Genomic DNA, 24,548 nt, shown 5'->3' on the forward strand with positions numbered 1-24,548 from the left:
TATGTATCAAAAGTGACAATGTAACATTTAAAGAGCTCTTACTTTAGACGGTTACCCGTTTTTGTGGAACTCAACTTTTATTTGATTGTTACTGGAAGGGATTGTTAGACTTTGATGAGTGATTCTTCTTTGCATTGTTGGATTGTGCACTTTTCTCTGCAGCACAGTTGATGTTGTTTCTGATTTATTTTTCACCCTGTTGAACACTACAACTCTTTTTAAAAATATTGTGTTATTTTCCAGTTGATGGCTACTGTCATAATACTGTAATACTCTACCACCTGGTTGTAAACAAGGACAGATGACAGATGGCATATGGTAGTGCAGCGTGGTTTGGCAGTATTTTGATGTTGTAGGCTGTGTCTGGTTAAACTGGAATATAACCCACCACACAAAGGCAATGTGTTACAGACTTCCCTGAGCCCTAACATGAACAGTGATACCAAACAGGAGTGAAGGAAAGGACTGGTGCTCAGTACTGGAAACTGAAAACCACCTGCGCTGGTCTGCCAGAATATACTGGATGGCTTGGGTGGCGGGGGCGAGCCCAAGCCTCTTCTATGAGTTCAATATTTATTTTTGTTTGGTTGGGTTAAGTTTAAAAGCACTGTTGGTTCTCCAAGGATTTGCGGACGTCTCTGTGGTTGAGTCTCGTGGTTGAGTCTGGTGGTTATCTGCCGGCGTCCTCTTTGCATCCCAGCTGCGGCTCATCACCTCAATCAGGTGACGTCATACAAACAGAACCAAGCGCCTTTCATGGGTGGCACCTCTGGAACAGGGTGAGTTTAACGGTGTCGGACAAACCAGTGACAACCGAACCCAATCCCAAATTCCCACATGAGAACCAGTCAAAGCAAAATAAAGAAAGGAAAAGAAGAGGAGGCTTAAGGTACACCTTTGCCCTAACAAATGCATAACAAGCACAGGTATGTGAATGATAACCTGCAAGAAGGACCAAAGGCTGGTGATGCTAACTTAGCCAACGTTGACACTCTGCATACCAATTTAACACAATTTAACTGCAGACTCTATGATCCTGCAGCCGTTTTTGATAATTTGTGCTCAGTTTGGTAGTTTTTGAGCGTTTTCTGACCTTCAGATCAGTTGGTTAGTTGTTTCATTTCATATCATTTATTTATTTATTTATTGAGTTGGGACAATTACAAAACAAAACACAGGCAGAGAAAATATAACGACTAGGAAGCTATTCCCTTGCATCATCCTTGATGAGAACTGTGTCCATTTGCACTTAGAAATATAAAACTGTCTGTCACCATGTTGTACACATTACACTGTGCCTTTTGCACCATACTTTTGATGCCATATCCTGCCTCCCTAGCACCCCGCCTTCCTTCCACTATTCCTCTTATCTGTCAGGGAAAACTTCATGTTGTGAAGGACATTTGTGAACAAGCAACTTTGGAAAATTGGGGAGGCAGAGCTCTTGAAAACTTCTAGAAATGTTCAGGAGTGCATATGTGAAAGAAGTCCAAGTCATCTTAATCTTTGACAAAACTAAAACCTTTAGAAAATGTAAATACACAACACGACTTTGTTCTTATAAATGTCTACCGATTAGTCCTAGAGGTCAATAGATGCAGCACATAAAGCCAAGGACAGAACTGATGAAAGAACAGCCTGTTCGGAGTTAACTTTAAAATACAACACTGCAGACTTCACATGGACGCGACCGAACAATGAGGCTTGTCAAGTTATCTGATGGTGTTTTGTAGCAGTTTGACCTTTTCTTGTGCAGGCGTATACAAATAGCAGAGGGAAGAGGGAGAAATACATCACGGAGCGGAGAGAGCGGTCACACTCTGGATGAAGACTCAGAGGCTGATGTAGAGCTTGTTTGTCACACAGCTCTGTTCTCTCTGCCCTGGACACTAATACAGTTTACTGTGTTTGATATTCAAGTTGTAAAGCAAACAAAAACACAAAAGAACATAAAATGGAGTCAGCACAGGGCTTTGGAAGGAAAGATCTTCTGTGTAGTCTGTCATCTCATGGAGAGATGTATAAATAATACAGACAGTTGTATTGTTCGACCAGAAAAACCTCTTCTTCTTGAACACACCTCTTTATCTGTGGCTGTGCAGAAAAAAACACAAGAGTGGTTCAAATTAGGATCATTCAAGGTGACTGGAAACTACAAATTGACCTTTGGCTCAAGAATTTTGAATGCAAGTCGCTGGCAGAATCACAACGCACCAAATGCACTTTACATTCTCTTCAAATCCCTTCTTTTTTTTGCATCTCCATCTCTCAAAGCTCCAAAGTCTGACATTTCAACAGAACCTTCAGATCCCTTTCTCACTCACTTAAAAGCTGTCTCTAACAGTGCTCACACATAGGAGCGAGCTTCTGACAACAACCGTGTTTATCCTCAGAGAGAATCAAACGCTTCAAAAAACACTGGAATGTAAGTTGCACATGAGGAAGTGTGCTTTGTGTTTCAAGTGGTGTTAAAAACACGCCTGAGCATGCAGGGATGTGTTTCAGTTAACAGTTTAGTCACATGGTCTGTCCGGGCTCAGGTGACTCCGCCGTAGGACTTAAACACCCTCCCTGTCACTGACTACAGCTCAAACATACTGTATCACACATGAACATGTTCACAGGAATAATTAGGCTAATGAGTACGTTTATTTATTCATTACATGCCCCTTAGGGTGTAAAATGTTCAATTATAAACACTTGTTCACACATTTTCCACCTATGTCTTGATTTGAGGACACGTACAGATACCATGGTGTCATCAAATGTGGTTTCATTCATCAGAAAAACTTCTCAGCAAAGACCGCTCAGTCCAACTTTTACAGGGTTTTATTTTGAAGCCGCAGGAAACATTAGGTTTGCAGTAACTGAAAGCTGGTTCAGTCAACTTTTGAGAAACCAGTGGGAGAAATCCAAATTCCGAAGGTACACAGATGGTGCACGGCGAGTTCATGAGACGAGCACAGCACATTACTGTCATCTTTAACCGTGTCCAACTACTTCTCCCTGCCAGTTTGGTGCAACATGCTCACTTGCTTTAGCTTATGGAAGACTCCACTCAAACTTAATGTGTGTGCAGTTTGGCAGATAGATATGTTTACTGGCAGCTAAGCCATCCAGTCATTTAACTCTGTGATTAAAATGTTTATTAAAGGCATGAGACAGCCTCAGGTTTAGGGTTTTTTTACTGTATTTTTTCCAGAGTGTTTGATTTGTTTATTCCTGTCAGGGTGATGGAAGAATTCAAGTTTAATAAAGTTTAATAAAAATATTTCCAAATAAATTGCCTACCCTTACTTTAATACAGCTTTACGGCTGTACGAGATTTAATTATATAGCAGATATCAATGAGATGAAATGTGAAACAGTAATATTGGATTGCATGCTGTGTTTCTGTCTGTGAATCCCTCATGCAAAAGCAATTTACACCCTGGGTGGAAACGGTGGACTGACAGTAACTAGAATAATATTCACAGAAGGTGAATGGATTGAATCGTTACCCCTGAAAGCACCGATGATGAGTAGTGTCACCAACACGGGTGGACTCCTTGACAATTTGGGGGGTTATAATTAAACCCAAATAGTTTGCATTAAATTTTAAAGCTGTTCTTCTTCCACAGAGCTTTGATAAGACCGCCGCCCCTTTTTTAAATTTGTTTCATAAACGTATTGGAGCATGTAATTAGCACAGGCCTACCTCACTCTTTGTCTTCTTCCTTAAGTCTCTGCTTGTTTGTGGAAAACTATCAGAAGACAAATAGGATTTTAAGGAGGAAAAGACCAAAGGGCACACGAAGGTGGGTTTTATTTTGGTGCTGCACAGGCCGGCCCTCCCAGGTGGGGATGCTCTTACATCGTCCTCCCCTCTTTCAGATGATCTTCCAGGCCCAAAAGGGAATGTCTTACATTTAGCTGGCTCATTCACGCACATCCTCGCTTCAATTCCCCGGCCACCGAACCACTCTCCAGCTTAGCGGCGGCCTTTTCTCCCCCCGTCCTCTTTGGCCTTTTGAATGATAACCTTGAATGGTATTGTCTTGGGGCACTAAGGAGGGTAAAGAAATTCCTCGGGTCTTGACAGAGAGCAGGAATGCTTGACAAAAGGCATCAGCACTCCCTAAATCAGAGAGTGAGGGGGGATATGAAAAGGGGGCAGTCTTTCATTCAGGTAAAAAGCGTTGACAAAAAAAAGGATGGGGAACAATAGAGCAGCTCTGGTGGAATAAAGCACCTCTCTTTTCAAAGCACCCAAATGCCATTTCAAAAGTGAGCTCAACTACAGTGATGAAATCTGAGGCAAGGACATGCAGAGGAAGTTTGACTATATTAGAGCAGATTGTATGGATTAAACACTGATATGTGAGGCTGATTGTGTTTGCTTTAGTCCATTTATCTGAACCCTCTCCCCCAGTTCATAGAGGAGGCTTTCAGGGAAGCCATTAGGCCTCAGATTGTCTTTGGGATATGGAGTACATGGAGATCAATTGAAACTCTATCTGTGAATAAGTTGTCTGGCCTCTTGGATTCTGCTCTGTGCGCTCTCTCTGACCCTCCGCTCTGCTAGAAAAGACCATCAGGCATCAGCCTGCTGCCATAGCAACTGAAACAGGACTCTGAAATGGGCTACGGTTTTACAAATAGTGGTTGGCGGCAAAAAGCACGTAAAGTAAACAAACAAACCTCCCAGCTTGTGTTAAAGGAGAGGCACTTGAACGTCTCCCAATCTCCCAGAAAGCTGAGGGTGTCTCAGAGTTTGACCTGAGGGAGCTGTTGCTGCTGCCAGAAGGGATCTAGTTATTGTGGTCTTTAATAACTCTGTGCAAAGCACACAGAGCGTCTGTGGACACTGGTGCCGGCAGATTTCTCACATTTATGATCCTCTCTGTCCTTCTGTTCCACGTTGTCATGTAGTTTCTGTGTAGCTGCAGTAACAGCCTTCTGGTGACTTCACTACTCTGCTCAGAGGAGTTCTGCAATGATTTCATCATGAGACCATCTGCTCACAGAAAAAAATGAGCCGCTTGTTGAAGTTGATCATGTCTGAAAGAGAAGAGAACCTTTCTGTGGTTTGGTAAAATGAAATGAAATACACAAAGGCGCCTTTGTGGACTTCAAAATTGGTGTTTTCATTGCAGGAGCAGGTTATTTGGTCAGTTTCCATCTCCAGGCCGGTAGGGGCTAATAACATGGATATTATTGTGGTCTCACTATTATGTAATATGAAGCATCTTTGCACTTTGTTTTTTGTTCCAATTCTGTTTTACAACTGTATCAGTTAGAATTCTAGTAACCCTTTATTTCCCAAAAGACTTCCTTTATTTTGTGGCCAGTGAACATTTCATCCATGTTTGCATGCGGGGAGTTCTCTGCTCTCGGCTGCAGCAGAACATGGTTGTCTGCAGGGTATCATTAGGCTTTATCTTATCTTATGAAGTCTAGCATGTGGGGTAGAGCTTGTGATGGTAGCGTGTCTGTTAGCTTAGTCCCTTTGAAGCTGGGGGGCAGAGCACCAGATTTAGCACAAAGAATTTCTGGGAATTCACGAAATGAAAAAAAAAAAAAAACATTACATAATAAAAAGTGTCTCTGTGCAATTTGTGATGGGAGGTCACAAGAAAGCATCGCCTCATTTTAAAAGGGGTCAAAGACAAACAGGGTACAGAAAGCTCTGCTGTGTCTAACGCCCGCATGCTAAATGACACAAATCCCAGAGTGTGTGTGTGTGTGTGTGTGTGTGTGTGTGTGTGTGTGTGTGTGTGTGTGTGTGTGTGTGTGTGTGTGTGAGTGTTTGTGTGTGTGTGTGTGTGTGTGAGAATCAGGATGGTGTCAGCTCAGGCAATACCAAGAGTGAGGAGGATCGACTGCAGAACGCATGGAGAATCAGAGCCCCGGGTGGTGGCCTCCACAAGTCCAAGAATATTCGCAGCATAACATAAACATCATGTGAAAACATTTTGCATTCCTGTTAATCTTTCTCTGACATCCCAGTCAGCAGCCTCCTACCTCTGTACCTCTGCTGCTCAGTAACCCACATACGAGTGTGGAGGATTGGATTCAAGGGAATTAACCATCGTGGGAAAAATAACTCGAATGATAAAAGCAAAAAAGGGGAAACGTAGCACCACGTATGGAATTGAGTTACACCTTAGCAATGTGATTTATGTTTGTTTATCTGCTTCCACATATGTGTTGTTGTTGTTTTTTTAGTGTTAGTTTGTGTGTCAGTGGTGCCATGGGAACACATTGATTTTTCCCACTGCAGGCTCTCTGAGTTTATCCCCAAAAACAACAACAGACACTTCACTCACCCACAAACCTTTGAGGTTTTATTGTGGTTACACAATGGAACTGAGCTCACGTCTTTTGTTGTGGCAATAATTTCCCTCCTGTCTGCAGTCCTTTTTTTTTTTTTTTCCTTTCACAGCGTTCTCTGTCGACATCATGATCTGACCTGATGTGGAAAATATGCTCTGAAGTCTTTCTTCCCCTCACTCTGACTCTCAGAGGTGTCTGCCATAGAGCTGCAGCCCTCTGTAGTTGGGATGATTTTAACAAATGTGTTAATTAAAGGCTGATTGAAGAGCCTCATAAATCTTGATTTCACAAGTGGAAATCTAACAGCGGTGTGGGATGGAATAACAATATCTCAGGGAAACAAAGACACTTCTTTCTGCCCTGCATTATTTTTCCCTTCCTCGTGCTGCAAAGATATTGGATTTGATTACATGCTGCTGTATCTCTCTGCATCACACAACACATGAAAGGGAATTTTTGATTTTGTTAAATATTAATCATGAATACATTAAAATGCTCAGATGCTTTACAGTCTTTACTGTTACAAATTTGAATCAAATCACACTGCATAACATTATATAACAGAGGATATTTTAGAGGACTGAGTGTGTGCTCCCAGGCTCCTAAATGCATTTTGCACCTCAGAGAATCATGGTTTTGTCTGTTCATCTGCGCTCCACAGTGGCTGCTTGCACAGGGACTCACATCAAATGCTCCTGTGTAACTCCTGCTCTTCTTCTGCTCGGCTAAAGGTAGTAATTTTAGGTCTGAAGCCGAAATCCTTCAGAAGTTCTCTTACGAGTCTGAAGAAGAAACGGCTGAGTTTCTCCGTATAACAATCCCTGGATTCCCTGTGATCCTGAGCTGTAATGACACAGCCCTGGTTAGAGCCTTTTTATATCCCTTCATTCTCATCAACATGCTGGCATTTCACCGAATTGATTTTTCTACCACAGGTGCCATTATCAGCCGCTCGTTTTTCCTCCCAGAGCTGAGCCCATGACATTCTCCGTCCTTTCGTTCCTCGAACCAGTGAAAACAAAGATGTCTTTTCTTTTCTTTTCTCCACTTTTCTTTTCACTTCTATCACCTCTGATGTTCGTTGCTTTGTGGGGCCCATCTGCATTAGCATGTGGATTAATTTCTGCTCGTTATCTGGCCTAGATGTAGTTAGGCAGTCCTAGTTGGAAGGCAGGGCTTTCTGGCATCCCCTTCCTATGCTGCCATCCTCACATCCCAAAAACTGATAGCAGGGCAGACACGGCGGAGGGGATTAAGCTAATGTGATGGCAGAGCCACCTACCAGGGGGCCCCACAGGGTAATTTCAAGAGACAGGCCTTGGCATCCAGGGAATAACTTGTCAAGACCTGGCTACGGGCTAATATTGTGGATATTAATCCTTAATGTAATGGCCTTGACTAGATTTTACTCTTGTCTCTGTGTGCAGCTTTAAGCGCACTCATAAGTCTCTTTAATCACTGACATAAAGCAGTCCCTCAAGGATTTTCCGGAGTTTTACAGTAATTATTGCGTACGGAAAATGCTTGTTTTTCTCGCTGTTGCCTCTGTGAGAAATTGCCAAGCTATTTGCATATGTTGGTCGTTCATTTGCAGCTACTTTATGAGCTGCTGGCGGAGGAGCACTTTGTTTTGTTGCTGTATAAACGTGATGAAGTGTTAAAAATCACAACCCGTTTTATTCTACAAAGAGGGTGGGAGGTTTGTTCAAAAGGTAGAACTGCTGGAACAGGTCAGAACTGCTCCCTGTCAGTATCTGCTGGAAACAGGTGATAAAACGAAAACAAATCACAGAGGTGATGTCACACACATCAGTCTGTCTGAAAGCAGCAGCGACTACAACAACCTTACCTAAGAGTGAGAGTGAATCCACACGAAACCTGAGTTTGAATGCAATTCATCTACCTGGATATCTGCAACACAGACAAAAGCAACACATTTTTGCATTTTTCTTCCTCATGAATTAAGAGTTTCTTAAATAATGCAAATCCACACAGGAGGCTCTCTAAAAACAAAGCTGACCCTCCTTAAAAGAAGCTGAGAGAACACCTTGTGGCTAGAGTTTGTCCTTACTGCAGTTTCCCTCTCACAGACGGTGCCCTTTCAACCTCCAGTCATGCTGTGTGATACTTTCAGAAGCCTCAGTGTTCAGTACGGCGAGTCCTTCATCGCTGACAGACTCTCCTTCTCTCCTTCTCAGGTCTCCTCATAGGATCCGGCTGTGCGCTCTATCCTTTGGGATGGGACAGCGAGGAGGTACAGCAGACCTGCAACAACAGCTCGGACCAGTTTCAACTAGGTAAGTTTAGCAGGCAGATCCAACATGCAAACACACACACAACACACACACGCACCCACCTGCAGCCTGTGCACACAAACTAAATTACACTGATCCTTCAACCACGACCATGTCAATTTGTCTTGTGTTAGCTGAGCGCGCCGGTCGCAGTACAGATAAAACTATGGAAACAATAGAAAGAAAGAACAGACTATTTTTTAGATTCTGTGTTTTTCAGAGGCCGAGCAGACACACACAACACCAAGCATTCATACAGAGTTTCTAGTTTATTTCTACAGTATTTCATATCCATAAAAATGTGCTGAGAATAAGCAGGAGTTTGATTTGTGCTCTGTATTCAGCTGGTGTTGTCAGGACTATCTCACAGACAGTAATCTGTTACTGTATCAGACAGGTGGTGGAGTTTTTCACACCGCTGCTACTTTTTTCTTTTAAATCTCATCATAGAGTATTCAAATTTTTCTAATTAATGCGTTAAATCATTTAATGTGAACCTGATGCTCTGAGGGGATGTCAGAGGTAAAGTTTCATAAAACTGGTGAGACCGTTCTAAACTTTTTTTAATTAGGTGACCGAGTTCTCAGATTTAATAGAGTTTCTACCTCTCCTTATTTATAAGTAATACATTTTTCAACTTAGGATAGTTTCTACTCCATGTTTTCATTACTCTTGATAACTATTAAATCTGCTAAAAGATAAAAGGTATGGCTTGGTACAAAACAACTAAATCTTCCCTGTGCTGTGAGTCTTACTGACCACATCCTGCCTGTTTTAGCTTCTCCACATTGGCTGCCAGTACGTTTTAGAATTGATTTAAAGATTGTATTGGTTACTTTTAAAGCACTGCATGGTCTCAGCCCCAGTTTTATCTCTAACCTTTTAACATCATACACTCCAGTGTGCAATCTGTGATCCTCGGGCAAAGAGCTACTTTCAGTCCCAAAAACTCAGCTGAAAACAAGGGGATATTTTAATAGTAATGATACTTGCACTAACTGTATGGTCTTTTAGAATGTTCTTTATTTTGCACATGTCCTTTGAGGCATTGTAAAGCACATTGTAACATAGTTTTTGAAAAGTGCTCTATAAATAAAGATTATTATTACTGTCCCTCATAATACTTAAAGTTCCTGTGAGGAACTTTCTGTTCGGGTCCATTTTGGCGCCCCCTGTGGACAAAGCATTACTTACTACATCTTTGTTAATTTTGTCCAGTACTTGCTGAAGTTGTGTTTCTCATCCGGCTTTCTTTTAGCAATCAAATGCTATTATTTATTTATTATGAAGACTATTTCTTTAGCGTAAAGTGAATCCTCTTGTCCACCACGTTCCCCCACATTATTTACAGGTGTTAACAATACAATATAGAAAATTGTCAATATTGTCATTGACGATCTTGTTAGCTTTTGTAGGCCATAAAGAGCGGTCACTGTTAATCCTAATCTGCTTCATAATTTGGGATGTGTGTGAATTTAGTCAACTACTTAAACGTCATCACCCTCGCTATTCAATTCCATAATACTTGTCGGTTAACCTACATGGAGGACCAAAGGCTGGTGGTGATAGAAGTGCGAACGTTAGCCATCATCACCTGCAGACTCTGTCATCCTGTGTTTAGCCCTGTTAATTATATCATGCCCAATTTTGGCTGTTTTCTGTTTACTGTTTACCTTTAGACGAGTCGGCTAGTTAGAATTTAAACTTCTGTTCAATCGACTAAGAAATGAGTCCCTTTAGAGCATCCCTATAACCAGTCATAAACTCTTATTCTTCCCTTCGTTCTTTCTGCCTCACCAGTGCTGGGTCTAAAAATAAGGGGGGAAAGTATCACAAGGGAGATGCTTCATAAAGGGATGCGGTCATTAAAATTCACCTTGTTCATCCTCAAATATCTTGTGATTTTTCTGCATGTTGTGTTCAAAGTTAACATCTTGATTTGAAGATGGCACAAGTGAAAACGAATAGGATGTTAAAAATGAAGTGGATTTTATCTTTGGATCTATCGATCTAATGGTAGATATCACTGCGTCTATTTGACTCTGTTTGTGATGATCAGTGTTAGATAATGCAGGAAGACCAAGATTTGCTAAAGTGCTGGGTGTAAGGGAAGGAGATATCACACACTAAGATCTATACTGTGTTTCACTTTATTTACAGATGTGAGCAGCCATTCAGATTTATCACTGCATAGATGAATAAACAATGGGCAGGAAGTTAAAAATAGCTCATAGATTACTTTGAGGGATACAGACAGAAGCATTACTTGTGAGGCATTTACAAAGCAAAATGTACAAACAGAGAGAATCAGGAAACCCCTCACAATGTGACCACCTGGGGAATGGAGCTTTAAGAGGGACTGGACTCAAGACATCATGAATCAGATGAGAGAGAAATGGTGGGGTGGAGGGGTGGAGTATGGCAGGTGCCACTAATATCATAACACTGATACAAGGTTTGTTTAAATAAACATTTAGCCTGTTTGTGGTGAGATACGAAGGTCAGTGTGACCACCAAAAACATTGTAATCACTGACTGCAGACCGTGAATATCCAGAGCCAAACTCCATGAAATCCAACCATTAGCTTTTACCAATAATCAATACAGTGTTACTCAAGGGATCATTTGACCCAACAGTGTAACCAGAGAACCTCTCAACCATCCATGTCCATCTCCTATTTCATGACAAACTGACCTCTGAACAGAAAGAAGAACAAACCCACTGAAGAGCAAGAAACATAACAATGCTTTGATAGATGATGTGGAGACGTGGATGTTGGATGCATGAGTATAACAGCTGCATTTTGTCAGTTGATCGATGTGACATTTTTAACAGCATTTAACTCTAAATCATTACATATAATTCAGGCGGACATAACTCTGACTGATTTAAATTCCTAAACATCCTGTTCATTACTGAAATGTCAGCAGAAGTAATTACGTCGGGATAATTTTGTGATTTTCTCTTTGAAAGAACAGACGCTCAGTCTGGATAAATTGTTGTTAACTAGTTTGCTTGCATCTTCTCTGCCTCTGGCATGTTAAGTTAGCCTGCTGGAGACGACAGCACCCGTTATTTCAGCTCCACCTCCTTGTTGGTTGCACAATTGACAGGAACATGTTGTCTGTCCCCAGAGAACAGTGTGATGTGCTCTCTTACAATGAGAGCTTTGAATCTCCCTTTTTACAGACTCATTAATCATGAAGAGAGAGCAGTCAGTACTTCAGTCATTCAAAGATGACTTTGAGCTGCAGGTCAGATTGATGGCATGTATGTCTAAGATGAAAAAAGTTGGGAAAGTGATCGCACTGAAGCCCACAGAGTGCATTCATGAAAATCCAAGTCCTTCCTTTGAAAAGGCGACAGAGAATCAGAACAGCTGAAGACATTTCTGATATGAATTGTTAATGGGACGCCTCCTCTTCCTTCAGCCAAGCTGGTAATTGGATAATAATGATATTTAATCAGATATTCCCCTAAAATGTGACACTTTAATGAGGTGTCTTGATGGTCATTACAACGTTTTCCAAATTTAGAGTCAGATTTGGGTCACATCTTTGTGTAATGATTTACATAATTTAATCTGAGTGAAACAGAAGAAGCATCTTACAGGGGTTTCATTTTAATTTGTCTTTGCTTTTAGCTCTTGGCTCAGTGTCAGCATTTTTTTGACTGTACTCTACTTTCCAAAAGCTTGCTGTAGCCTATAGCGAGGGTGCATTTTTCACATACCAGACGGTCTGTTTGCAAATGAGGTTCAATTATGTTCAGTGCATTTGTTTCAACAATGCTACACTTTTCACAGGAGGGAGAAAAATGTTGGTGTGAGGCTTTAAGTGGAAAGAAACAAGTGCCTGTCCTCCCCTTGTTCACTTGTTGGCATGTGTATCATGTGTCCAGTAACCTTTATGATTACATTTTAAATTCCCATAGTGAATAAAAGAAACCAGAAGATAATGCAGAATTTCACATCAGACATTTATTGAAAAAACTACTGCAGTGTGTCACACAAACAAAGAACCTCTTCATCTCTGCATGCTGCGTCAATTTTTCATCAGTCTATGCAAACAAGAATGCTTTGGTTACTTTTGGTTACAGAAAACAGACAAAGTGAGCATCATGTAACACCCACGAGAGGACACGAGCATAATGTAGAGTGTCATAGAGAATGCATTTTAGGTGCTGTTATGTATTGCCAAGAGAAACTATATTATGGAGAGGACAGGGAAGGGTACTCTAAACTGGTAAGAAGTCCTGCTACACCAAGGGGTTAAATTTAGAAGCGGTGGCACTGTGTATCAGAGCACTTGTCTTCAGTATGAATGTGAAGTAATTCACAACATGTTCTTCTTTTAATTCTAACATGTTAATGATTGATCCAGTTGAGCGGGATTTAATCCAGTTCTGCATAAAAAGATGATGCATTAAAAAATGTGCATGTTTATTTTAAGTGAGTGGAAGAAGGTTTAACAGTTGTATTAATAATAGGCTGTCACTCCCAATTCACACATTTCCATTCATGCTGACAGAAAATCAAACGTCCATGAACACTGAACAGTTCTACAACTACCTCTGACCACAGACATGTCTAATAGTGTTCATGTTGCACATTTGGTGCACGGCTGAAATATGAATTATGCACCAAGGTTCAGTGAAAGTTGTTAACTCATTTAGACAGACGATGTGAACACTATTATACAGTGCAGAGTAAAAGCCTCATTAAAACTAGAATGCCTCTAATCCTGTAAATATTAACAGTGCTGATCCTCCTGCACTTTATTTATTTAATCTCATAATACTTTAAAGCTTGAGCTCCTCTGCATTGAAGTATTTTTTCCTTTTATTCCAGTCGTGATTTAAAAGCAGTTTACCTTTAAAATAACTATAAATGTAGAGTTAACAGTTTCAGTCTCTTCAGACACTTATATATTCTGTTAATCCAAAACAAATCAGTCATTCCTCTGCCAAACTCTTATCTCTTCATATTTCATTGAAAGAATAATAGGGTTTTGTTGATACTTGCTGACAGACAGAGAGATAAAATAAAGAGTGAAAAGATATCGCCCTGATTCCTCTTCTTTCTCCTGCAGGGTCCTGCCAGATTGGCTGGGCGTATTACTGCACCGGAGCCGGGGCGGCGGCTGCCATGCTGTTGTGCACCTGGCTGTCCTGTTTTGCAGGAAAGAAGCAGAAGCAGTACCCGTACTGAAGGGAGCATCAGGGAGACGGGGACCGGCAGAGACCCCCAGGTGAAGGAGAGAGGACTCTGACTGTGCGGACTCGAACCAGTACAGCACATCGGGCACCAAAGACAGCAAGTCATTCTGGTGCTCTGCACATCATGGACACTACTCATCAGACAACTGCAGGGACTGTTTCATTATGCAGCACAAACACATGGCTTTGAAAACTGGGTCTGCTCTTAAAAAGTTGTTCTTAAATGAAAAATGTATGGACCAATCCTATTTGTAAAAATTGTTACATGACTATTTCTTTAACAAGAAGAATATTCTCTGTTTGTCTTCCTCTCCTTCAGTCATAGATGTTTATGTGATAGTGTGCCCTGTGATGAAGAGAAAAGTAATATTGCTTCATTGTAACGTGAAGTGTTCCTGTCTCCTCTTCATGTCTCATCCTTGCCTTAAACACAAACTGAAATGCAATAATCCCTATAATGTAAAGCAATCCCACACTGGCTGCCTGCTTCCTCGACTCAGCCTTTCCAGATTTCAACAAATCTAAGCAGAGTTTATTTAACACATTCATAAAAATATACGTTGTGTATGATAATGTATTTTATCATATTAGCACATGTTTTGTATTCACTCTTCAAGTTATTCTTTGTCATATTATTTTGGTTTTGTAAATAAATGTTTATTGAATTCTGGCTTTGGATTGTTATTTCAGGCACAGAATGTAGACCCTGAGGTAAAGTGAACAGGCCTGCACTCACATTCCTCAAAGCTTTTCCCATGACCTCTTGATCTTGGTAGTGTTCACTGCATGTGGGAGTCCTTTTCCCCCCCAATCGATATGGGGGATAAGGCCGTGCAGTGCTGTGAATTCAACTTTTCTCTATTATTGATGAAGTAAATCCTGTGACCTCTCGTTGGATTACTTTCCTTTTGACCAGGTTACTGAACTTCAAAGTGCCCGAGTGTTTCAGACAAAGCCTGAGACTTTTAGTGTTCATACGCTGGGACGTTGAGCAGTGGTGCATCAGTCTCCTCAGGGGTTCCTCAACCTGCCTTCAGAGTTTGAAAAAAGAGTAATGGCAACCTTTTCATAGCAATTAGCACAGCTGTATGTGTGTCAACAGAGGCCTAAGCAGCACTGATGCCTCTGCTACTAGTTTTAGTCCATTATTTCTCTCTGTCTCCTCCTTTGATTACCAAACAACACTTCAGAGATTATCCAAGCCCAAGTGTTCAAAGTCAGCTCATTTACAATGCAGCTGTTCTCCATGCATTGCCCTCATTAGCATGCCCATTTTCTCACAATGCGTGCCAGCCCCCAGATAATAGTTAGCCCCCTCCCTTCTTTCAGTCCTCACTTGAGAAATCTCCCTACATACTCACTCTGTTTAATATGTTAGCATAGCTCCTCTGCATGCTGCCGCCTCTCTGATCTGCTGCTGATTGATATCACCCGTGATTGTTACAGAGTGTCAACCAGATGCCTCATCAGCAGACGCTGACACATTGGGGTCAACCGGAGCGTTCCCTCCTTTATATCAGCACCCGTACCTCATACTGACAGGGCACAGGATACGATCTGAGGTCTTGTATCTCGTTGGTGGCTGATTGTCTTAAAACATGCAAAATGTATGGTAACCAGTACGTACAGCTGCTCTCATGAGCTGCTCAGTCTAAAAAGGAATGATAGAGCTGATGTGAATTCAAGCTGACTGAGCTGCTGTTATGCTGTGAGCTCTTTTAGTATTTTAACACCATGAGAACCAGACACTGATTTACACAAGCAAACATTTCAAAAGTGAGGCTGAAATAAAACTCTGTATGTTTGATACAAGTATAAATAGAGAATAGTTTGAAAATTCAGTAAACCAACTATTCAAGGGGAGTTTTTAAACAGACGGGGTGTTAGAACGATACATACAATATCAAAATGTACTGCATGGAGTATCACTTTAAGAGGCAGAGACAGGAAACATATTCAGAACAAGCAGCAACCTTCAGAGGGTAAAAATGAAGCCAATGCAGAAGTGCAAAGAAAAAAAAGCTGCAGTTCCTCCAGTGTCCACTTGTGGCTAACTCCAAAAGCCAAAGAGCCCCCACCACAACCCATATTAAAAAGCTAATTTTAACAACAGGATTCAAATGTTCACAGCTTGGAACAAAAAAGGAAACATTTTATTCTCTGACACTCATTTATTCCTTTGTTAAAACCTCTGCCTTCAATGATTCTTTTTTGCAATAATTGCAGTATGATCAACTGCTGCTTATTCAGTTATTCAGATTCAGTCCTATTAAAACAAGCAGAGAACATTTCAGGACTGGAAACTTGTATCCAAATTTTTTCTTAGGAATAACCTCTTGAGATGTGTCATCTCATTTCACATCAAACTGGTGTTATAACTAGCAAAGACATCACACTGCCAACTAGCGTTCAGGCAGAGTATTGCAGAGCAACACAGACAGGTTGACCACTACAGAGTAGCTAGTGCGTGGAGTCAACACATAAGTTTAAACCAGGCTGTAGAGTTATGCATAGTGAGGGGTGTGGCTGATTTGACTGAAAGATGGATGCATTGTGGCTTTTTGCTCAACTCCACTTCTTTGCTGGTTTCTAGATTAGCCTGGTAGCATTTCCAATATGGCTGCTGCAATAGTCGAATTCTTAACGCCCCCTCACAAACCAATGGATGGCATCACTATGTCTAAACTGTGCCCATAATTTATACAGAGCTTAAATATATATATCAAATTGACAAGGATATCCATCCATCCATTATCTGGACTGCTTATCCCAGCTGACTTCAGGCGGAAGACAGGGTACACCCTAGACAGGTCGCCAACCTATCACAGGGCAAACATGGAAGACTGACAACCATTCAGGCACACACTCACACCTACAGGCAATTTAGAGTGACCAATCAACCTGGTGAGCATGTTTTTGGACTGTGGGAGGAAGCCAGAGTACCCGGAGAGAACCCACGCATGCGCAGGGAGAACATGCAAACTCCACACAAACTCCACGGGGACTCGAACCAGGAACCTTCTCAACTTGAGGCCACAGCGCTACCCACTGCACTGCAACTCAATTAACTGACTAAGATTAGCTGTTCAGGAAGGTCTGCAACTATCAGCATAAGCCACAGAAGCTGTCAAAGACACTTTAGAAAGATGTGTACAAACACAATCATATCACAAATAAATAATACTGAGATTTCAGGCATGTAAATATTTGATGGCAGCTAACAACACCTTAATTGTGTAGCGTCTTTTTTTAATGTCTGTGATCGGATTATTTAGGGTAAAAGCTCTGAATCACCTTCAGAGACTTCAACCTTGGCAGCCAGTTAGATACTTCCACATCAATTAATTCTTCATAATTAATTTTCCTTCCCTGACAGTACCCTTGCCAGATAATTACTGCCCTTAAGAGCAACTCTGCTTAAAAAAGGTTTTGTGCAACCATAATACCAATCTCCATAAAGATATTGCATAATTGATATTGCCGCAGGAAAGCAAGAGAGTGAGCCATGACTGCAATCATGAAGAGCCTGTTTACCAAAATAGAGGCCTGTCACCCTCATCACCCCTCAGCAGCAGTTATTTTGTTGTGGATTAATACAGGTGAGTGTACGGGATGTGGATATAATATGAAAAGGAACTTAAAGTGAGTTATCTGCACACAGTCACGGGGGTGTTTCACATGAACGAGAACGCAATAACAGCCATGGTGTTCAGAAAGTTGAGCTGTTTGGGGAAAAAAAAAAAAAAATTAATGGAATATGTTCTGTTCTTTGTTCTTTGCTTAGCTTAAAAACGTCCCGCAGTACAAAGAAGAACGTTCAATCAACGTTCAGGCTGCCTCCAGAGCTCTGGCATTTATAGGGTTTATGTTGACAGGGACACAAAGGGAATTCATGATAACATGCATCAGACAAACTGAATCAGCAAAGAGGATCAAAAGACTGTTACTCAACGCTCATGTGGATTACAACTTAAAGTTCCCTGGTTCACCTGGTTCACACAGAGATGCTGTGGTTAGCAGGGTTTAGCAGTTTGATTCAATCTCCTCAATAAAGGGAAGTGTTTATGTGACATTGGCTCCTCAATATTAATTGTGCCAGTCTACCTATTATAGGCAACGCACGCCTACACAGGTGTTCATAATTCATGCTGATAACACGTCTACTCAGTGTTCTTTTTTTCCCAGTAGGGCTCTGACTAATCCCACCCTCCCATGCTCGGTCTTGTGTTTGATGCTGTATTAAAATGTTCTCATTTCCCATGTTGGGAATATGGCGTGTCAAATCATTCTGCAGAGACAACATGGGCGTTGCAAACACAGTTGAGTGGGATGCACTGCTTAGAACTACTCGAGGTAAATGGACAGCTGATGGTTACAACATTTAACTATTTATAATTAAAGATCCACACTTTCTGGAGTTAAATTCACACTTTTGAAATACTTAACATTTTAAGGTTGTAAGCTGAAGACAAAAAGTCACAAGAATTAATTTACAACTCTTCACATTTGAAACTTTGAGACTGGATAAAACTGAGGGGGCATTATGAGATATTACTGCAGCATTCCATCTATTGTTCATAATTATCCCAAATGATGAGAGATAAACATAGCTGCCATAAACAGCTAGCTAACATTAGCTAAAGACCATGACACAGTTGCTGCTAAGTCCTTGTAAACATGTGCTTTGTAACGCATATATTCTCCTCTGATGTCTTTTTGTACACACAGCAGTTCACAACATCAATTATTATTTATTTCAGGAAGTTAGACTTAATTTCACTTACAGTCTAAAGCTGCAGGAACTTAAATTGACTTTATGTAGAGTTTTAACACTGATGAATCAACACTGTCAATTAACTCCAACACTAAACACCATTTAAATCAGAAATAGTTGAAACTACATTTTGGGAGTTAAAATCAACTCAGGAATGTTTAACCCTCAACTCTTCAAGTTTTGCTGTTTAAGATCAACATCATATAAAACATCAGCTTTCATCCTAATGCATCAACATTAACTGTCTCTGCATGATAGGGCATCCAGCCTATGAACACAAGAGAGGTACCAATGAATCTCTTTCTGTTGAAGCTGCCCAGGCAGCTTTTACATAAAGTTTTCAAATCTTGCATCGATTTTTATCAATTATTCCAACACAAAGTACATCAAACCATGGTCTCTTCTTAAACATCCTGTGTTGCATCTGGCCATTCCTGCTGTGTTATGATTTGCTAATATGTCAAACATGAAACCTTCACCCAGACTGTCTCCGATCTGTGGACAACCACGTCAACACTGTCTGAATATACTGATGTGAAAATCTTTTTAAGACACCAGAACCAAAAACTGCAACCGTATCACATCCCCAACATAAATGATTACTTTTAGGTCACAATACCAACCAGTTAGTTTTAGGAAAAGATGATTATTTCTGCTTTCATATTTAGCCAACGTTGACATTTGGTTTCCAGCAGGACAAAAACCGCAGTAATGGATGAAAGTTTGATGTCGGACCTCTTCACAAATCTCAGCACGAATGGCTGATCTCGACACAAAAGAGCAGCGCGCGGTGGAGCTCTTTAGAGGGAAATTAATTAACATCAGGTTTGAATAAGGCAGAGCTGTGCCAGGAACAATTTGAAGAAGATGGACTTATGATTGGTAAAGCAGGTGAGGGTAATTATATTAACAGTGCCTTGGGTCTATTCAGGCGTCTTAGAAAGCCATGACAGTGTGTGAGTAAGCCAGAAGGTGCATTACAAGACCCCTTACATCGAATTGAATGCAGCCTTCATTTATTCATCTTTTGACTCCTTTGATTTTCTCCTTTGTTTTGATTAATCTTTGTGGAAATGATGATGATAAGGTGTAAATTGGTCCAAATGCATCCATGTAGCAAGGTCTAAGTGAGCCAGAGAGATGTAAACAAGCACAGGTGTCTATTCAGTTAGATAAATTAAAATCATCTGTTTGAGAGTGGCATGGTTGTGCAGGGTATTCAAAGTGTTGTCAAAATAAAAGATCAGAAAAATAAAGATAAAACTGAGGATGTAGCCTCGGGTTATGAGTGACATGCATGCAGGATGAAGATCCTCGCTTGAATAAAGCGTATTATCTATCTAAATAGGGCAGATAATTCAGTGTTGCTTCATAGTTTGATTAAAGTTTCAAGGTGTTGCAACTCTGGCCACACCCAGTTACATCTCAGTAGTTGTTTCCTCACTTTGAAATGCAAATGGTCTCCTTACCTCAGGGCTATACGTCTGCAACACTTCAGCAATAACGGATGGCAATTTTTCATGATAGACAAGTTTTAAACATCAACATCCTCAAAACCCTCTTCATCCCCCCCCTCGCTACCACTCATATCCATCTCCAAGTTATTTCCTGGTTGGAGAAGAGTGGCACTGAGGGATTGGATGAAAGGAACAGAAGTGGAAATGCACAGGTATCCTCCCACAGATTTCTTCCTGTGTGCACTTAACTTCAATAAAAACCATAGGATGCACACTGGCATTGGCTTTCAAGCTACTTCAGTTAGATTTAAATCTCAGGCAGTGGCTTTTTTTTTTCAGAGCCTGGGTGAGACCTGGCAACAGCAACTTTATCTTCTTTAGAGACCAAAAGTACTACCACACCATTTCCAGAGAGCTGAAATCATACCTCTGGCACATTTTCAAAGAATAAAAAAAAAAAAACGAGCTTCTAAAAGTTTGCAGAGATGACACAGTTTCCTCTGAACACTGAATCAAGTCGCTGGATGAAGTTTATTCTATTTAAAGGGAAAAAAATCCAGCTTCACAGCCTCCTCTTTACACTGGGAACTCAAACCTCTACAGAGATAGAGTTCAACAGACATCCTGAAGAATGCAAATATTTCACGGCCCTGTGCAAGCCTTACTGTAATGTAAGATATATGCAGAGGAGATGCAAGAGCAGCAGTCTCTAAGCTGCTATCTAAACCTTGTCAAAACACAGAGCTTCTGTTCGGTGTAATCAACTATGCTATCCAACCTCTGCAGAACAGAAAACCTCAGAGGAGAAACACGCTGGTTCTTTTTTCCCCTCACCAAAGGCTTGTGAGCGATGGACTCCAAACATGCTGCTGCTTTAAAACTATGCTCCTCTCATGCTTGAAAGGGATATTACTCATATACAGTGCATCACCTGTCCCCAAAAGGTTGACCTGACTGAGCTCCTCCAGGAGGTCTTTGATAAAGTTAATCCCAGCATGTTATCAGCCACAAACAGCTCTCCGGCCATGAGTATTTATCCAGGTTTAGGCAAACAGTAGTTCAGCTCCTATTAAAGAATGCAGCCTTGATCCTTTAATCCTCTGTAACCACTGACCCAATTTTTAACTGCTGTTTTGTCAAATTAGTTAAAGCAAACCACCAATAATATGGAGTAGTTCTATATTTAGGAGACTAAGAGCCCATCTCAAAGAAAGTCCCTGCCTTTGTTTAACTGCAGATTAAGGTCGCTACACTCTGTGTTTATGTACAAAAAGAGTCTGCAAATGAAGGGTGTTCTGCAGCTTTATGTATCATAATAATAAGGCTCACTACACCTGTCCATGAAATGACTGATTAAAGGGTGATGTCTAATGCTCAAAAAGCAAGTGGAGACTGTACAGCTTAAAAGTTCCCTGTGGTAAAACACCACGTGTCCTGCTGTGGCACCGGTACCCTGAGATGTGAAGTATTTCCTTTGGTACTTTTTAGTGTTCTTGCGACAATTTCCTCTGGTGTTTCTGTGGTACTCGGAGACTTGTGTGGAATTCCAGGACATCTACTATACTGGCTCTGCTGTAACTTACCACATAGGCTGCATGTGGTACAACCATGTGGTAAATGCCCCAAATGCCTCACAAGCCTCTGAATGCCAGAGGAAAACACCACAGGAAGACAGGAAGTGCTTCAGGTAGAGCAGAGTATGTAGGTTTGATTTTACCCCAGAGAATACCTAGATGTGAGGAAGGATGTGTGTGTGTGTGTGTGTGTGTGTGTGTGTGTGTGTGTGTGTGTGTGTGTGTGTGTGTGTGTGTGTGTGTGTGTGTGTGTGTGTGTGTGTGTGTGTGTGTGTGTCTGCCTGCTTGTTTTTGTATTCTTCTGCCTTCTACTGGTCAGATCTGGTCATTGCAGCTTTAAGGTTCTCCTATTTGACCAATCTGTTTCTTTATTCACAGAAAAACACCAAAAGTCAGATTTTGCTGGGGCTGTTGTAACTTCTTACACAATTGATGTCTTATTTTAAGGATTTTAGTCAATGCTTGCTCAAAGTTTTGCCCCCTGAAATGAGCCAGGGACTTTTCTTTAATAACAATCCCTTGAAGTTCCAACTTTGAATCATTCTAGGACAGATTGAAGCTCTTGGAGCAGAACATTAAAGGCAACTGGAAACCATGTGGTTAGGTCATTGTTTTTTCTTTTTGAAACTTTAATTTCTATTTTGTTTTATGTGAACATATAACATTGAACAAGTGAGGACTAGGACATTACATTGCAATCAGTAAAAAAATACATTAAAACTTAAGTATTATAGAAAGGTACAGTACACAACAAAGGCATTCAGACAAACAGAAAAAGTTAAGAGTCTTTGTGGTTGTAGAAACCCCATTTTCCCCACAGTTTATCCCCCTTCTCCATTTGAAGGCGAAGCGCAAAAGTAATTTTTTCCTTACTGCAAACAGAGTTAATAGTGTTTTTAAGTAGTTTAATGGTGGGAGGGTTCTTCTGGAAACCAGACTCGTGTTATTGCTTACTTACTTGCAGCAATGAAAATCTTCAGAATATATGTGTCTCTCTTTCTGAGACCTTCGTGTATTTTCCTGAGGTACAAAAAAATGAAAGAAGATTCAAATGATATTTTGTTAAATCTCTGAGATTAAGTGTTCCACACCTCTCCAGAAAAGCTGAAGAAATGGTCAAGACCAGAAAACATGTACAAAGTCAGCAGAAACTGCTCCACACTCCCTCCAGCAAAAATACTGTGACCCACTTGATTTGGATTTCTGATGAAGGGTAATAAAAAAAAAACGAATAACATTCTTCCAACAGAAATCTCTCCAGAAAAAAATATTTGTAGATGAGGATTGAGTTTGCCATATTTGAAGCCACATTTCTTCAGATATAATAATTTGAGCCTCTTTTTCCCAGCTCTGTCATATATAAGTTGTTGCATTCTTATTCATAAGGGTAAATTCTTTGTACAGTTTACCAATAATGCCTCTGACCTCCTTTGAATAATAACCATCTATGAATAATTGTATTACTTGTGATGGTTCTGCACAGCACATTCTGTAGCTGGTGTACTTCAACAAAGCCACTTGGGCAGCCCAAAGTTGACTGAACAGGTGAGTCCATTAATGATAGCTCTAAATCTTGTTAGGTCATTTCTGTATGTATTTGTATGTCTGTTAAGTTCTCTGAAACTGCTGCAGAGACTCTTGCTAACCTGATGGTAATGACCCCTTTTTTTAGTATATGATAAATCAGGTAGGTTTGAATTAAAAAAACAATAAAAGCCATCCTGATCCCTCTCCAAAGCCTGTGAAGGATAAACAGATAAACAGCTCTGAAGACAATGAACTGAAACAGAGGGACAAGGTGACGGAATACAAGGTAATTATCCCAGGATCAAATCATGATCTGAGGTTAGGAGCGGTGATAAAACCTGTGATGTGATGCTCAAATGGACTTTAGATAAAAGTTGAATCATACCACAAAAGTGACCTTCACCAACTATAAAGAGGCTCAGCTTTCTTCTTTCTGAAAGACATGTAAAGGACACGGACAGTCATCAAAGTCTAATCTGAACCATGACACAATTTTAAACAGTTTCTCTGTGAGTCTGTTTATTTCATCACACAAATTTGATTTTCACAGTTTTCATTATGTTCTTTCTCAGGGGACATGCATTTTAACATTTAGCTCTGCTCTTAATTTGTATTTCCCACTATGCATCACCCGGGAGACAATGAGCTGAAGTTAAGGTTTGTTGCAACAGTGTCTCTTAGACGCACATGTTATTATTTCCATGTGTTTTATTACTTGGCATTTAATCTTTCTCTGATATTTAATAAGTCTCTGAGGGACTTTTATTCTCAGCTTCTCACTCAGGACTTCAAAAGTTTTAATAAATGGTTCTTAAAATATTTTGAAATCACAAAAAAATTGTTCCCGCAGGTTCTCTGCTTTGTTCCAAAATGCTGCATTTATCAAGCTCTTGTGTAAAAAAAAAATTTTTTAATCACTTTCAAAAACATGAATGAAGTTCCTAATGTATCACACAGGAGTGATTGTATTTTAAAACTGTTTTAATTCACTAAAAAAAAAAAAGAGCCATGAATAATTCTTGCAAATCCCTCATGTAGGTCTGTTTATCGACGCAGGCCCACATGGGGTCCCCAACCCATGAGTTGAGACACGTCTGCTGCTCTGGAGGATCTTAATGTCATTCAGCTTGAATATTTATTACCCTACAGATGCTTCATGTCAGTCGTCTGTCAGATCTGAAGCAGCACAAACTAGAAGAGAAGTGTCACAGTGTCTGACTGATGCCATGTGTTGTGATTCTGCATTTCAATGTTCTCACAGCCACACAGACACCTACAGGGATGTCTAGGCTTATAGAAACATGATCTCTGTCTCCAAAAACAATGAAGTACTTATACATTAGAGGTCAACACTTAACGTCAACACACTCCTTTGGTAGTCGTGCTTAG

The 24,548-nt window shown here is 40.6% G+C and overlaps 1 protein-coding gene across 1 annotated transcript in view; it reads left to right on the top strand.

The window, feature by feature from the left end:
- Positions 1–14,497, top strand: part of LOC117825972 (LHFPL tetraspan subfamily member 6 protein) — a 46,821-nt gene extending 32,324 nt beyond the window's left edge. The window contains exons 3-4 of the mRNA XM_034701989.1: positions 8,514–8,612; positions 13,701–14,497. Coding sequence (XP_034557880.1) covers positions 8,514–8,612; positions 13,701–13,819 — 218 coding nt within the window. The 3' untranslated portion in view covers positions 13,820–14,497. The remainder of the gene's footprint in view (positions 1–8,513; positions 8,613–13,700) is intronic.
- Positions 14,498–24,548: the final 10,051 nt, after the last annotated feature.

The sequence above is a fragment of the Notolabrus celidotus genome, chromosome 14 (genome assembly GCF_009762535.1).
Source record: "Notolabrus celidotus isolate fNotCel1 chromosome 14, fNotCel1.pri, whole genome shotgun sequence".
In the NCBI taxonomy this organism is placed as follows: domain Eukaryota; kingdom Metazoa; phylum Chordata; class Actinopteri; order Labriformes; family Labridae; genus Notolabrus; species Notolabrus celidotus.